Genomic DNA, 16,904 nt, shown 5'->3' with positions numbered 1-16,904 from the left:
TCTTACCCAGAGATGCTTTGGCGAAGTCCTCCTGGCCTTTGTCATTTGACAGCTTCTTGTGGACCTAGAATCTAACCTTTTGATGCTCAAGGCAATGTTTGCTTGTAAATACATTATCTTTCTTGCTAATTCAGACATTCTTATCTATAGGAGAGTAGACTTGTGTGTTGAGTCGTGGTGAGGGAGCGGGAGAAATGGAAATAACCCTTAGTGAGAGTTACGTCGTGAGGCTGCTTATGAGACATATTTGCATGGTGCCAAGAGCATTGGACTGAGAACTGGGAGACCTCAATTTAGTCTTGGCTCCCTTGCTAAGAAGCTTGGATAAAATACTTAACTTCTGGGACTCTGTCCTCATCCATAAAATGAGCATTGTTACACGAGGTCAGAGGCCTACAACCAGTAAATCGGGGTCTCAGAATTTGGAGGCTCAGAATGTAGTTCTTCATCCTGTCACTTGGTGCCCTGTTTCTCTCTCTGCTGAGACCACCAGTCAGAAGCCAGGGCGTTTAAGGCTGGCTTTCAAAGAGGAGAATGCAGCAGCTGTGGTCAGTTTCTGTCATCCCTTTAGAACTAACCTGTGGCCACCTTGCCTTCCCTCCTGCTAATTTCATTTCAATAGCACCCAGTAATCTTTTCAATAGCACCCAGTAATCTCAGGGTTTGGGTCTGTGTTGGGGTGCCTCGAGATGAGGTCTTAGCAATCAGATAGAGTATACCTGTGAAGGCATAGGTATAGGACTTCTGAAGTATACCATCCCGGGTACTTTCCATGTACTCTTTGTTTCTTTACAAATGTTGTTTTGTGTCATCCCCGTTAACTCCATGAGTGAGGTGTTATGGTTCCCCATTTTGCAGATGTGGAAACTGAGGTTCAGAGAGGCTGCAGACCTGCCTGAGGGCTAACATAGTCTTCCTTCATGGGTCTAGAGAATAACCAACAGAGAAGAGAAATGGTGCTGTGGAATGTTTGGAAAGTAAACATTTCCTCTTTTTTGTCTCTTAGAATAAGCAAAGCAAAGAAGAAATCGGAAGGGTTGACTCAGAGCATGGTGGACAGATGTATTCAGGTACACAGTAGCTTCATGTGGTTTTCTCAGCTAGGCTTGCCTTTCTGTAACCTTTTAGGCTCGGTCTTGTTGGCAGCAGCCTGTTGACTAAGGAGGATGGGTATCCACTGTGGCCTCTGTTGGGCCTAAATCATCAGCAAAGGAAAGGGGGAAAGAGAGGGGGGGAAAGGAGAGTAATGATCTAAGACACGAGCAGAGCATTAGGGGCGGAAGGGTTCATTGGGGGAGTGGTGAATCGTGACCACCCCAGAGCACTGCCTCGCGGGTGCAGGGCGCAGGCTTCTGCTGGTCCTTGGCTGCGGCTGGGGTTTGAGCCAGGCTTTGTGTGGTAGGAGGGACCGGCGCGCTGACATCAAAGCTGAGGTGAATCGATTTTAGTCGGGACTGTCGGGGTGGTTCCTGTTCTCCAGACAAGGACTCAGAGGCCTCGGCCCCTCTTTACACTAGGATGAGATTGTGGACTTCCTGACTGGAGTGCTCACTCGCGCGGAGGGGCACGTGGGCTCTGAGCCTCGGGATCAAGATGCTGAGAAGAAGAAGAAGCCCCGGGACGTGGCCCGCAGAGACCTGGCCTTTGAGGTCTCTGAGCGGGGCAGTCGACCTGCGTCACCAGCTGCCAAGCTGCCTGCCTCACCCTCAGGCTCAGAGGTAATGCGGAAAGGGAGGGAGTGCTTTTGCTGGGAAATGGGGACTGGAGAGTTGGTTCCTTCGCTTCCTGGGGATGCCTGTTGGCCTTGGTGGGCCTGTGAGTTCCTACGAGGGGAATTCCTGACCAGGGAATTCCAGGGGGACTTGACGATTGACAGTCAATGTGGACGACATTGGCTTGGCCCTTGTCCTTCTTAATCTACTCAGGATCTCTCCAGTGTGTCCAGCAGCCCCACCTCCAGTCCCAAGACCAAGGTGACCACAGTGGCCTCTGCCCAGAAGTCCAGTCAGATCGGAAACACTCAGCTGCTGAAGAGACACGTGCAGCGGACAGAGGCTGTGCTGACCCACAAACAGGCTCAAGGTATAGCTGCCTGGCCCGGTGGCCTCTCGGGTTCTGTCTTCTGCAGTTGACGCCATGTGGCAGTTGGAAAGTATTGGCATCTGTGGCTTTTTCCCGACATTTCTGTCCAGGCAAAATTAGGTTGAAATAAATACTGAGGGCTGTTTTCAAGGGTAAAATGTCACGAAAGGTGACATTAGTGTGACTGTACAGCTCCACTAATCACAGCTTCGGCTTGGTGTTAGGCTTTATGAGCTGACTACACGTATATCGGCCTCAAATTGTTTACCAACTCCGGGCCCTGCCCAGCCTCTCCTGCAGTCAGGGAGCTCTTCGGGTCCCGCAGACAAGGGGATTGGCCGTGCTCATCAGATTCTAGGGCAACTGCACTGGTGTCGTGCCCGCCCTTTGTTTTGCCCTTGAAGAGTTAAGATTCCCACACTGGGACTTCCAGTGAAGTTTTTCAGGAGTCTCTGCAGATAGGTTTTCGATTAGGCTGGGAAACATTTGTTTGGTTGAAATTAGAGTTTGGAGAACAGTCAGCACAATGTAAGAAGCTGTGGAAAAGGCGTGTTCAGTGGGTGGGGAGGGGAGCAGCAGTGGCTCTACCCCTGGCCCACTTTGATCCAGTTGGGCAGCCCTGAGGCGAGGTCTCTTGGGCACTGGTGTTTGGTGATGTATCCAGGAGCGTGTATCATCTGAGGGTCTCAGGTGCCTGGGCAGAGGCAGCAGCCAGAGCTGGCTGTCAAGTAGAGAGACGTGCAGGAGACGGGAGGCTCCTCTGCTCTCTTCCCCTGTGTTTCTTTTAGTGGAGCTAAAGGATCAGGACTTAGACCCAGGCCTCTTACGAGGTTGCCCGTATAGTGGTGCTAACAGGGAGCAGAAGTGTGAGTGGGTCGGTGAAGACGAAAAGGAGGCCAGGCCCCTAGGGTCCACGCATGACCTGCATCCTCTTCAGTGGTGGCCAGAGCCAGGTTCCAAGTGGGCGTTGTCTTCTTGGGCTTTTGATGAAGAGAGAGCCAGCAGTTTGCCAATAATTAGTGGAGACTGTAAGGAGTTCTGGAAGGCTGACTGGTGCACCAGGTTCGAAATGGGCCCCAGAGCATCACGGAGGAGAGCCGCAGCACGGCAGCCTGGTTTCGGCAGAGCTCGTAGGTGGGGCAGTGAGAACAGCTTGTGGTTATGGGCCCTCACTGCGTGCCTCGCCCTCTTCTTGGCACCTGGCTTGCTGTTGCTCGTGGAATGTGGGCAGTGGCCCCACGAGGCAGGTGCGTTCATTACCTTCCGTTTATGGAGGATTCCATGGTGCTGCTAAATGGCAGAGTCAGGTTTCAAACCCTTGCGGTAATTCCAGAAAAAGCCCCTGTTGGCCATTTTCCAGAACATTTTCATACCTTTTTCTTACTCCTTCTCTTTTTCTCCTTTCTCTGGCTGGCTGTGATTCTGTAATTCTTTCTGATTCATTCCAGCGCAGTTTGCTGCTTTTCTGACACAAAACATGCTGGTGAGGAAAGCTCTTCCTCCCGGCGCCTCCTCCTGTCTCTTTGGTGAGTATTGCTCTTTCCTCACTTTTTCACTCTCTGCTCTCTGCCTCTCTCCGCTTCCCTCTTATTTCTTTCCCATCCCTGCCTCTCATTTGTCTCTGTTTGTCTCTGCATTTTTCTATCTTCTGTTTTTTTTTCTTTGCTGATCCTTTTGCTTATTACTCCATAGTCTTTGCTTTTTCCCCGTTCTTTCTGTTTACCTCTCTCGGTGTTTTTCTCCTTTTATCTCTTATTGTGGCTCTTGGCTCTGCTTCTCCTGTGTGTGCCTATAGGCCAGTGCCTGTGAGCCTGAATTTCCCTGTGTTTTTCTCCCTGCCTCTGGTTTCCTGCTTCCATCCTGTACTCTGCAAGCACTTATCAAGCATAAACCTGTAACTCCTTTCCCTTTTTCCCTCCTTCTTATTCTGATTTTAGTCGATGCAGTCCTTCCTTTCAGCTGGTTGTGGCCTGACTGTGGTCTGGAGTAGCTCCCTGTGGCCCCATGGCAGCCCCCCCGCCTCCCATTTCTCGTGTGACTCCTGCCTTTCCGCCCCTGATTGCCTGCGCTAAGAAGAAGGACCGGGGCAGGCTTCTAGGTTTAAAGAGGAGGGGATCCATGATGAAACCCGAAGGATAACTTAAGAGTCTAGGAGGCTTGGCCATGTGCAGGATGAGTCTGTTTGATGCAGTGGAGGGGGAAGCCCATGTGTGAACAGGTGGCCTTTCTCTGTACTAGTACAAATGACCTGGGGACTAGCTTGTGACATGGACCACTGTTGCCCTATTACCTCTGGGCAGGACCTGTAAAGTTGTCTCGGCTGAGATAACCTGCCTAGGAGTTACTGAAAGCCAGCCTTAAGTCCTGGTGATGATCCTTCCCATTGTCCCCATTTGGCAAGCAAACCCTCAACCTCGGGCTCTGAGGGCAGGGTGGGACTCAGCTTTGAGGATATCTCCCTTGTAGGGAGGACTGGATAGCCTGCTCCTCTACTGCTTCTCCAGAAACTGTGTGCTGCCCTCCAGCTGTGTGATGTGGGGAGGGCGTGAGAATTGCCACATTCTTTGAGTCTGGGAAGCCCTGCTGAGGTCCACTGTGGTGAGTCCTCTGTTGTTTGATTGGCCTTTGCCAGGCAGGGTCAGGATGTCTTCTCCTTTCTTTTTGTTTCCACCAACTCAGAGCCCCTTCCTTCCAACTCCAGGGCAGGGTAAGGGAAGGGGATGGAGCCATCTTCTGAGAGGGCCAAGGTGGAGTTGCACCGTAGGTGGGCCCGAGTGAGGCAGGACTGAAGCATTGGCATTCTCCTTGCACGTGTTGGGATGGTTCTTCCTGGTGTTCCCACACAGCCATGCCAGTGCTGGTACTGGCTGTCAGTATCCGTCGGGCTTTTTTGGATTGTGGAGAACTTCACCGCAGCTCCATTTCTTAGTTCCTGTTTCATCAGAACAAACGGAGGAAGCCGAGAAAGAGGATCTCAGGGTCCAGCTGAAGCGGCACCATCCCTCCAGTCCTCTTCCTGGCAGTAAGACCTCCAAGCGACCGAAGATCAAGGTGTCCCTTATCTCCCAAGGGGACACAGCTGGAGGGCCTTGTACTCCTTCCCAAGGAGGAGCTCCAGAAGGTGAGTTTCTCTTGGCCTCTTTAAATAAACACTGACAGAACTGTCCCAGGCACACAGTATTGCCCTCTTGGTGGCTACTTGCTGGGTGGCTCAGCCTCGCCTTCAGCACAACAGGCGCCCGGAGAAGACAGCATAGGTTGCACGTGGGGGGAAAGAGGGCAGCAACCTCATCTGAACTAGGATCAGGGAGGCCAAGCGAGGATCCGAGGAAGCTGTGGGGTCATTCAAAGCATCATACATTTTGTTCTTCTTTGGTTTCAATTAAAGATAATAAAATATTCCAGAAGGTTTAGAAAGTAGAAGGAAAAAATAATCCCAACTCTTCCTATTCTAATGTAGTTATCCTTCATTTTTCATCTTCCAGTCTTTTCCATAATATCTTGGATTTAGCCTGGCCTCTGGAACCCTGAAAGGTCAGGACCAAACAGGACTGACCAGTGGCCTTGGGGTTTTCTGTTTTGCAGCCGCAGGAGGGAAGCCCATCACCATGACACTGGGGCAAGCTTCCACAGGGGCCAAGGAGCTCACAGGGCTTCTCACCACAACCAAGTGAGTCTGTCTCCCGGTCTGTCTGTTCCCTTCTTTCTCTTCACCTTTTCGCTGGTCCACTGAGTGCTTACTTAAAATTTACAAAGAGTTCTGTAGCTCTTGCTTCAAGGCCTGAAGTCTCTCCTTGAGGCCTGACTTTTTTAGAAAGACTAGAGGCTGGATCCAGAAAGTGGGATGAAGAAACCGAAGTTCTAGCCTTGTGTCCATTGCTGAAAGCCTTGCTGGGCCCCATTCTGGACCTTCCCTGTGTTGGCAGGGACCTTTAGATAATGGAGCTCTTACTTTTGTCTCCAGGTCAAGTGCTGCTGAAGGGGGAGTCTCAGCCAGCCCAGCGTCCTCAGTGGTCTCTAGCAGCACTGCTCCCAGTGCCTTGCACACACTCCAGAGCCGCCTGGTGGCCACCTCTCCTGGCAGCTCCCTCCCAGGTATCTGGTAGCTCAGTGTTCCCTGCCTCCCAGCGAAGTCTGTTTGGGCTGCTGTGGGAGGGTAGTCCTGGGAAAGCCTTGTGGAGCTAGATCTGGAGGAGGATGCTCTGGGTCTCAGGCTTGTTGTAGAGGCTTGGCATGGAGCTGGCATTAACTTTGAGGTAGGGGAGTTTGGGGCCTTAATATCTGCAGTGAGTAAATGTCCCAATCTGCAGGTAATGCCTCCTGTACTACAAGGAGAAATAGCTGGTGGGAGATGTATGTACTGGTTTCATTTTGGTGTTTTTAAACACATCTGGTTGAATAAAACTGGAAATTTAGCAAAATGAGACATTTTTCTGTCTGTGCGTGTCTCCTCACTTTCTCCGCCCTCACCCTACACTGAAAGGCTAGTTGCCTGAGCCCAGCAGGGCCAAGGCACTGCAGATGCCCTGATCCTTCAAGAGGACCTTCCTCTTTGCTTTGAGGCCACTGGACTGTGTGTAAAGTGAAGTGTAAGTCAGGTGTTTGGGATTCTTTGGGCTTAAAAAGTCCTTCCTCTTCCCTGGGAAGGTGGGATAGATTTCTGAAAAGTGGGATTCATGTTCTCCTTGGTTTTCCTAAAACTGTCCAAAATTTAGGACAGGTGGTTTGGAGCAGGTTGGGGTGTGCAGAATGAATCCAAGGCAGTGTGTCAGGAACGGTACCTTTCCTCATGTGGGCGTCCAGCGTGCGTGTTTGGGGAGCCCTTCTGGCATCTTTCTGAGAGCACTGGGAATGTCCGAGGGAAAGAGCGTTGGTGTTTTAGTTGATTATTGAGGGTGGACAGGCACAGGTGCTTGTGGAAAAGTGACTGAGCTTGTGCTGATGTCTGCTGTATCCTCTCCTAGGGGCCGCATCAGCCAGCAGCCTCCTCCAAGGCCTCAGCTTCAGCTTGCAGGATATCAGCAGCAAGACCTCTGGCCTCCCATCAAACCCCTCTCCCGGGCCAGCCCCACAGGTGCACATCTGCCTTCCACTGGGCTGGGCAGGTGTGGGAGGAGGCCTCCTCAGCTTAGTTGGTTTTGGCAGGGACGCTGGGTCAAGGACAAATAGCCTTCTGGCTTCACGGCTGGGAACTACCAAAGGTTAAGGCTCCACCACTTACTAAGTGACCTTGGGCCAGTTTCTTGATCTCTGTATCTTTGTTTTCTTGTTTGTAAAATGAGGGTAATGGTAGTACCTCCCACACAGAGCTGTTTTGAGGATTAAAGAAGGTGATGTATGGAAAATACCTGGCAGAGTACCTTGCATGTGGTCGGCACTGAATACATGGTAGCCATTAACAGTATGTGCCCTCCACACTCGACCGTTGCTGTCGGCAACAGCTTCTGATCACCTGGGCTTGTGTGTCCCACAGGCCACCAGTGTGAAGTTGCCCACCCCCATGCAGAGCCTGGGTGCCATCACCACGGGCACCAGCACCATTGTCCGTACCATTCCTGTGGCCACCACTCTCTCCTCCTTGGGTGCCACTCCTGGTGGGAAGCCCACAGCCATCCACCAGCTGCTGACCAATGGGGGCCTCGCCAAGTTGGCAAGCAGCCTCCCTGGCCTGGCTCAGATCTCTAACCAAGCCTCAGGTGAGTCTCTCATGAGAACCGTGGGGACTCCCAGATATGGGATCTTCCCCCAAGACCTTGCTATCTCTCATGGTCAAGGTATGATGTTGAACCCAACCCCACAGGGTCCTGGCCTTGACCCTCAGGGATTCAGCTGTGTGGGTCCATCCCCCAGAGAGGTTGAGAGAACACAGGCTCTTCCTGTTGCCTTTCAGACTGACTGATAGGGCATAGATGACCCAGCTGGGGAGGAGGAAGCCGAGGCGGGAGGCTGATGGGGGTATGTTACATGGGGAGGAAACTCCAGGAAAGGGAAGTGGAGGCTGTGACAAAAAAGCCTACTCCTCTCTCTGTCTCTCTCTCTCAGGCTTGAAGGTCCCCACCACCATCACTCTGACACTACGTGGCCAGCCCAGCCGAATCACCACACTGAGCCCCATGGGCTCAGGAGCAGCCCCATCAGAAGAGCCCACCTCCCAGGCGCTGCCCTCCAGCTCACAGGTGAGTCTGCCTGGGAAGACTGAGGACACAGCCTCCAATATTGGGAAGCGTGGGGCCGGCTGGCCAATTGAGGAGCTGGACTTGTAGGCAGACCAGATGCACATCCACATTCAGAGTTTGTAGCTTTCTTGTTGTTGGGTTGTTTTTTGTTTTTTGTTGTTTTTTTTTGCGGTGCTTGGGCCTCTCACTGTTGTGGCCTCTCCTGTTGCGGAGCACAGGCTCCGGACGCGCAGGCTCAGCGGCCATGGCTCATGGGGCCCAGCCGCTCCACAGCATGTGGGATCTTCCCAGACCGGGGTACGAACCCGTGTCCCCTGCATCGGCAGGTGGACTCTCAACCACTGCGCCACCAGGGAAGCCCTGTTTTTGTTTTTTAATTGAAGTATAGTTGATTTACAATGTTGTGTTAGTTTCAGGTGTACAGCACAGTTATTCAGTTATATATATTCTTTTTCAGATTCTTTTGCTTCGTAGGTTGTTATAAAATATTGTGTGTAGTTCCCTGTGCTATACAGTAGGTCCTTGTTGGTTGCAGTTTATAGCTTTGTGACTGAGCAAGTCATGGACCTCTGTGAGTCTCCTTTTCTGTAACGCTCCCTGGATTCTTGTGAGGATTAAATATGTAAACATGTTCAGTGCCTATTTAATGTTTCTGTTTTCTTCCCCTCTCCATCGTTTTCTCCTCTCATTCTTGGTTTCATCATTCAGAGTTTGGGTAGAGGCTAATTGGCTAATACTCCTTCTTTGATCAACAACTTTCCAGCATTGTGCCATTACAGGTCTTTGCATTCATTGCTGTCTTTTCAGGGCACAGTTAGGTTTTTAGAGCTCTTACCCGGGAAGTAAGTCACCATCGATTTCTCTAAGCTGATGTAATTTCCATTATGACCTTTTCAAGTAAACTGCTTCTAATCTTAAATGGTGATCTGAGAGCCACCCAAAGATCAGAGGTTAAAGAAAAAAATAGTTTGAGTCCAGTAGTGCATGTCCTTTCCTTCAGTGTCCACTTTTCAGCCGAGGCCTCCTGCACGGGGCCCGGTGCTGTGCAGGCTGCCCTGACTGAGGGCCTGGCTCTGTCCCCTCATTCCCACCACACCAGCCCTGCCTGGGAGCTGGGCACCTGTCCCTTCCCAACTGTTTCAGGAGCTCTTCTGCCTCCTCCTCTGTAGGGGAAGATACTGCACAGAGGTTGTTCCCTGGCAATCATGGGGATCATAGCTACCCTTCCCTGCCTTTCTGCAGAGAGGCGGAGTTGTTTTTATTTACTTTATCCCCTATTTTTTAAATTACAAAAGCAATCACTTATTTTAAATAACGCAAACATTACAGAAATAATATAACTTAGAAAATGAAAATTTCCCATGATGCCACTCCCAGAGGTGACATCCCCTTGTTGGGAGCTTGATGTGCATTCTTCTAGATTCTTCTTTCTGTACAAAGTACTTTATTTGATTTTATTTTTTTTGACAAAAATTGGATCACAGAGTATGGCTGTTTGGTAACTAGCCTTTTTTTACAAAACATGTTGTGACATGTTTCCCTGTTCATTACATAGAGACCTATCTATTGCTTGTCAGTAGCTGCCTAGTATTTCACTGGGTGGATGTACAAAAACATATTTCATCAGCTCCCGTTAGAGGGTTGGGTTATATTTTCGTTTTTGATATTGTGAATAATGGTACAGTGAATAGCCTTGTTCATGATTTTTGTGTACCTCTGGGAGATTTCTACAGGTTAGAGACCAGAAAGTGGAGGGTCTGTGCATCTAACATCTGGCTAGCTGCTGATTAATTGCCCTTCAAAAGGTTTGCTCATTTGTAATTCAAGCCACAGTGATGAGAGTATCTGTTTTCCTATGCCTTTGTCAGTGGTGGAAGTCAGTATTTTTAATTTTATTAATTTGATAGGTGAAAAATGAAATTGTTTTAACGTGTATTTTCTTGATTACTTATGAGGTTGTGTGTCTTCTTTTATGAATTGCTTGACATATCCTGTATCTACTTAATTAATAGCAGTTTTATATATGCAGGTGTTAATCCTTTATTTATTATACAAGTTGCATATATTTTATTCCAGTTAATTGCTTATATTTTTTTTCCTCTCTGTTGAAGCATTAAGTGCTTGTCTTTTAAGTTTTGTTTCTAGATCTTTTATCAAACAGGCATTAAAAATTTTTATGTAGTAAAATCTTTAAATTCTTCCCTTATGGCTCCAAAGTTTTGGGTCTTAAGAAAGCTCTTCCCATTGCAAGAATATAATCTTACTGTGTTTTTAAAAATTTTTATTTTTAAAACTGGTAAAATTTACTTACATAAAATTTACCATTTTACCCCTTTCTAGGCTTACGGTTCAGTGGCATTAAATGTATTCACATTGTTGTGCGACCATCACCACCATGCACCTCCAGAACTTTCCCATCATCCCATACTGAGACTCTGTTTTTATGTTTTCTTATATTGCTTTTGTTCATCTGCTTACCTTTAGTTGTTCAGTCCACCTTGAATTTATTTTTTTATGCTAAGTGAGGTAAGGATCTAACTTTACTGATGAGCCCATTCATCCTTCCTCTATTCATTTGAAATCAGCTGCTCTCACATTCTAGATTACTGTACACACAGGGCCTGTTCTGTACCCTTGACCTGTCTGTTTCTACACAAGCTTATTATTGTTTGATAATGCAGGTTATCAAGTTAAGGAAGTATATCAATTATGTTTCTAGTTTACTAAGATAATCTTTATTCTCTTCCTTTCTCTTGATAATGGGTTTTAAAGTTTGTTCATTGCCCTTTTGGAATCAAATGAGCTGAATGAGTATAAACATTTCCTTTTAATCAGTTAAAATGATGAATTACTTTCAAAGATTTCCTAATATCGAACTGTCTAAATTCCAGATTCAGTACTTGTTCAGTATGTCCTATTCTGTTTTGCACATACCTAAATTTATTGTGCATGTATAGGAAAGAAAACCCCATCAAAGGAGAACAAAACAAAAAAAGAAAGAAGCTAAGTGCTTCAGAGGAAAAAGCATGTCTGGTCTTCATTTGCTTTTATTTTACTTAGGGTTTTGACCTCTATGTTTATTAGTAAGATTAGCCTATAGTCCTCTTCCTCTCCACCCTGGCTTTTTTGTGTGTATCCTTTCCTTGTCCAGTTGTAGAAAAGAGATAATTCTATCCTTATAGAATGAGATGGGAAATATTTTTTTTCTCATATTCCAAAACATTTATATAGCACAGAAATCAACAGTTTCTTGATGGTTTGACGGAAATGACCTATAAAGCCATTTGGGCCTATTTTCAGGCAGTCTTATCCTTTGCTGGTGCCACATTTGAGGCACAGCTAGAACACAGATCCCCATCATGGGTTTCTTCCTCCTCTCTTAGGTGGTCCTCTTCAGCTTGCTCTGGCCCGGGGGAGCTAGTTAGAGTTGAGAAGAGTAGAGGTCATTGAGAATCCTTTTCTATGGCTTAAATTGAAGTACGGAATAAAGATCAAAATCTGACTTCTACCTGATGGTATTAACTTGAGAGCTCAGTTTTTATCTCAGTAAAATGGGTGTATAAAATTAGTAGGAGGGTTCTAGTGGTGATAATTTTCTTTTGGACAAAGGAGGTGTTACTAGATTAAGACTTGCTGACTCAAAAGCGTCTAACAGTTACCTCAGTGTTCAGACTGCCAGACAGTGTGATATCAGGGAAAGCATAGGCCCTCTGTCTTCAGCTAGCTGTGTGATCCTGGGCAAATCACCTGACTTCTCTGGGCATTTTCTCATCTAGTCTAATGAGGAGGTTGGCATAAGTCAGTGATTGATGTGGTGGTGAGATAGTAGGGGCTGTCTCAGAGTGTCCTCAGGTGCTGAGAATATGCATTTTTAAAGGTTGAGAAACAAACCACCCATTTTGGATGTTTATAAGACACCTGGAAATTTGAACACTGACTGGATAATTGTTGATATTAAGGAATTGTTAACCTTTTTAATGTGTGATAATGGTTGTAAGTTTGAAAAATAACCTTTTTTTAATTTTGGGGTTATATACTGTAATATTTATGGAGAAAATGAATTTAAAATGAAAAAAGGTTGTAAACACTGGCTAGACTTCTCTAAGGTCTTTGCAAGCACTTAATTACGTGTTTTGTTTCTGGCGGTGATGAATATTTACCGTGTGTTTCCTTTATGGAACTGGACCATTATGAACACCCTACAGCTGAGAAGCTGCAGGAGGAAGGGGAGAGACAGAGACTGTGTTGTGCCCTGCAGCGGGGTCCTGGGAATGGAATCCTTGACTATGATCACAAGGTTTTTCTCCTCTCTGGCCAGGCTGGCAGGCAGCCAGCCTCTAGCTGCTCCTGCAGCAGCCCCGGGCGAGCGGGCTCACTCTGGAGACCTCCTGGTCAGGATGGAGTGCTCATCTGTGCACAGCCCACCTTTGGGCAGGGTGAGCAGATGGGAGGCGGATCCCTTCCAGTTTTGATTGTCAGACCCTTCTTCATTCCTCCTCTCCTGTGTCTTCCATCTCCCCCCCTTTATTGTATCCTCAGAGACCTCTTAGGAGTTTTCCAAAGGTGAAATCCAGAGAGGTGGGGAAATCCTTTGTGAAGAAAGGCCAACTCTCTCTACCTTGCTTCCTTCTTCCTAAGCTGCAGGGCTCAACAATTCATGGCATCTTCCACAGCACTTAAAAAATGGACAAGACCTGAAACAATGATATTGTCAGTACAGTCATGGAAAACTTTGCTTCAGCTCTATCACCCTTAATGATTCACCTATTTCCTTTTTCCTGCATTCTTTTCTTGTTCTTATACGTAATAATAAGAGCTAATGTTTGTGGTTGAACACAGACTGTAGGTGCTTTATGCAGTTTGTCTCATTTAATCTCACAACAACCCTGGGGAGGAGGTGCTGTCTTCTTTGTCTCACAAAGGGGGGAAAGGAGGCTCAGAGAATGTAAGTCACTTGCCCTAAAAAGTAGTAGAGGTGGGTCTCCACCTCCAGAGTCCGTGTTCTATTCATCACTTGGCTGCTAGAACACATATCCTTGTGCATCCAGCTTCTTCCCTGTTGAGCATCATTTCTTCGGAATAAATTTTCAGGAGTGGGATATTGGGTCAGAGGGTCTGTATGTGTGAACCTGGCAAACTTTTGACCCTTGTTCCCTACCTCTCCTGCCACAGCGCCTGCCTCCAGCGCCCTGAAGATGCCATGCGATATGTCCTCCTTTACCAGGTTGGTGACGGCTGCTGCACGGTGAGGCCTGGCACGTGTGCTGTCCTGCTGAGCTGTACACTTGTCTGAAGACCTCTTTAAGACAGTCATTTTTGCCTCTCTGCCAACTGTCTTCAGGGTTGGGCCTCTGGGTCTTACGTAACCATTAGACAAGGTGATATGGCGCCAGCAGGGGGGTCCTTGTCCTTTAGCATCTGCAGGTCTGGTTCCCAGAATCTCCAGGTCCTCAGCAGATCTGGCCGTGTATGGATTGGAGGCACTTCTTCCCCAGCATTAGCTGTAACTTGACCCAAGTAGCAGTGTGGGACTGCTCACTGCATTTTAATAAAGGAGCTCCCCTTCGAAGTCTGTACTGCCCCGTGCCAAGTTGGGAGGAGACGTCCGTGTGGTCTGGGACTGAGAGCCCTGTGCTGAGGACCGGGATCATCCTGGCCCACTGGCCAGTGGTTCAGTGCCAGAAGGGCTTGTTTTGCACATCACTGTTGCCTTCACCAAGCAGCCATGGGAGAGTGCTCCCCGTGCAGCTCCCTCCTTACGAGCCACACTGGATACTGAGTACCTGCTGAGACCTGGGAACTCCTCATTTCAAACCCACGATAGGGCACAGAGAACTGGGCTGTCATCTTTCAGTCCCTTTGGTCACCTGTAGATGTTGGGACCAGCAGTCGCCAGGAGGTGAAAGCTGGCTTCTTTCTTTTTTCCATCATGCTTTGGGCAGTTCTTGTATCCAGAAAGCCTGCAGGTCCAGAAAGGCTGAAGAAGAGGAAGGGAACAGCAGATGAAGTGGCTTGAAGGACACGTCAGTGGTGAAAACAATTTGGGCTTGAGGCTTAGCATCTGGTACCTAAGGAGCCGTTGATTCAACTGGAGATGAGAAGAATTTGCCAAGCCAGAGGAGAGAAACTTCAGCCCCTGAAATTTCTGTCTCCAGTGCTTGGAAGTGGAACAGGGATAACTGCTAAGTTAACGTCTTAGCCGTCCCATGAAGCTCAGGCATCAGGATGACGAAGGCCATGCTTCAGTGTTTCTGTTTCAGCTCTGTGCAACTTTTTGTCTTCTTGCTTAGAAGTGGGAAAATTATTGGTATTGACTCTGCTGTGCAGGGCTCTTGGTACCAGCCTGAGCCCTGGAGGTGGAGGTCCCTGGAGAAGTGATCACTGAAGATGAAGCTCTGAGCCCCTCCTTACCTCCTCACAATACTTGTGTGCAAAAAGTATTTTAGATTTGGCTGACAACCTATCCTCCAGAGCAGGCTCCTTTCCCTTCCATACTCTAGAATGTTTCCAGCCAAGGCGATGAATAAGGCAACCCAGATATAACTCTTCAGTATCTGTACTGAAGGCAGGGAGGGCCCACAGCGTGCCGTGGCTGGACTTGTGGTCCAGGGTCCTGACCCGTATAGTGCATCCATCGTATATCCAAACCAGGCCATCTGCATTCAATCCAGGAGCCTCACCTCCAGTATGAGTGGCAGCCAGGAGGGAGTACACAGTGTGCAGGAGTCTCAGACAAGGCCATTTGGGGTGGTACAGGCAGGGCCAGGGGAGTGTGTATGATAGGAGTGGAGTGGGCAGATTATACACCATACGCTTCCTCCCCGACCTCCTGCAGAGCTGGTCTCAGCAGTGAGCCACACAGAATTAGGCTGCGTCCCTGTACTAGCTGGCAGGTAGCTGCTTTCTGAAATTCAGGAGGCATTTAGTAAGTTGGAGGAAGATACGAAATCTGAAAGAGACATCCAGTGTCAGGGGTTTAATAACTTTACAGGTAGGATAGTAACACACCAATAGGAATTGAGGACGGTGAAACTGAGACTATGTGAAGTTTTAGGAATCATTCAGGACAGAGGTTCCTGAACAACCCATTCATGACTTAAGAGTGCAGTCTAGACAGCACTGGAGGGGCTGCTCCTGAAAGATGCTGGCCCTGTGTGTGCTGGGGCCAGAGGAGAAACTAACGCATCATCCTGCATTTGCGTAGATCCTAGTGTGCTTCCCGTGGATGATTTCCTGAGGCTTGTGTGTACACCTTAAAGAATGCCAAAAGGAGAAGGGAAGTTGTAAGAACATTGATTCTTCTGCACCCTGGAGGGACAGGCTAAAGGAGGAAGTGGTTGAAGTCTATACAGTCATGTTCCCCAGTTCCATACTTCTCCAGCCCTTGAAGTGTAAAAGGAAGCTTTCCTCTGCCTATCATGTAGCAAACCTGGAGTCCATAACCTCAGAAGGTGATAACTACTGGCCGAAAGTGTAGAAGGATCAAGAGGGCTTTAGCTGATTTCTTGGATGACAGATACATGTTGATGCTCTATGGAAGATGTCCTTGTTTTGAGAAGAGGTCACTGATGGAGGAAGACCTGTCTGTCCTTGGCTCTACCACTAGAACAGTCTTGGGCTGGATGGGTTATAGAGCTGAGCTGCTGTGACGGTTCTGTTCTTCCATTAGCCAAAACAATTAAAAATAAAAACAAATTTGGATTGCTTCAATGTGTTTTTAGTTGACTTCTTCTGTTTATTCTGGTAACCACTCAATCGAGTGGCACAGAAAATAAAAGTTAAGATATTGTGGTAATTCCAGTGATCATCTTACTGTTGCCTGGAGCCATGAAGTGGGTACTGTAATTCCCTTTAAGGTAATTCACTTGTAAGGTGAGGAAACTGAGGCACAGAGAAGTCACACAGCAGGAAGTGGCAGAAGCAGGACTGAACCCAGGCAACCTGATACCAGTGTCTGTTTGTCTACTGTGCACTGTGCTGGGGTTCTGAGATGGGAGACCAGAAGTGGAGATGAGCACAGGAGGTGAGGAGATGGTGGCTTGGCCTTCATGTGACCCCTTTCAGTTTACCTCCCACCAAGCCTAGAGTGATTATTGCTGCCCTGGTGGGCTCTTGGCTATGCCTGAGTCAGTAGGTGGGGTCCCTCTTGAGAGACTGAAATCCCTATACCTCTACGTCCTCCAATAAATAAATGACTTAGAGATGAATGAATGAATGAATGAATTCCAACCTCCACATTATTTGTAAACTTGTATCCAAGAGGACCTTCCTTCTTATCCTTAAATTCCAGGTCTCTACATTAAGCATTGGAACCCTCTATGGGTGGAAACTGTAGTTCTGATATACTGGTTGGAGAGTCTGGTATGCATGAGCTCTTCTTGTTTCCATCCTTAATAGAGACCTGATCTTTCCCTCACTTTCAACTCTGGTCTCACTGACCTGGGTGGGTCAGATGAAGTGAGAGATGAGGATCAGATTGTTTCAATGATAGCTGTCTTAAACTTCAGCAGTATAGGGACAGGGCCATAGCAAATTACAATGCAGAAGAAATGTCGTTACCTTTTTAATCTTCCCTTTCTACAGTATATGTTTTAGTCAGGGTTGATGGTGGCAAGAAGCAGAAACTATTCACCACCCATTTTAGTT

General features: G+C 47.9%; 1 protein-coding gene across 1 annotated transcript in view; it reads left to right on the top strand.

Moving 5' to 3' along the window:
* The window catches only part of KANSL3 (KAT8 regulatory NSL complex subunit 3), a 41,374-nt gene extending 25,507 nt beyond the window's left edge, over positions 1-15,867 (top strand). Inside the window, exons 12-21 of the mRNA XM_082852103.1 lie at positions 1,007-1,070; positions 1,518-1,718; positions 1,926-2,082; positions 5,012-5,203; positions 5,668-5,752; positions 6,047-6,177; positions 7,047-7,156; positions 7,556-7,778; positions 8,125-8,258; positions 13,431-15,867. Of these exons, the coding sequence (XP_082708229.1) occupies positions 1,007-1,070; positions 1,518-1,718; positions 1,926-2,082; positions 5,012-5,203; positions 5,668-5,752; positions 6,047-6,177; positions 7,047-7,156; positions 7,556-7,778; positions 8,125-8,258; positions 13,431-13,451 (1,318 nt within the window). The 3' untranslated portion in view covers positions 13,452-15,867. The remainder of the gene's footprint in view (positions 1-1,006; positions 1,071-1,517; positions 1,719-1,925; positions 2,083-5,011; positions 5,204-5,667; positions 5,753-6,046; positions 6,178-7,046; positions 7,157-7,555; positions 7,779-8,124; positions 8,259-13,430) is intronic.
* The last annotated feature ends 1,037 nt before the right edge of the window (positions 15,868-16,904 follow it).

The sequence above is a fragment of the Leucopleurus acutus genome (assembly GCF_964270905.1).
Source record: "Leucopleurus acutus genome assembly, chromosome: 12".
NCBI lineage: Eukaryota > Metazoa > Chordata > Mammalia > Artiodactyla > Delphinidae > Leucopleurus > Leucopleurus acutus.
The sequence above is the reverse complement of the archived record's forward strand: the minus strand, read 5'-3'. Positions and strand labels throughout refer to the sequence as shown.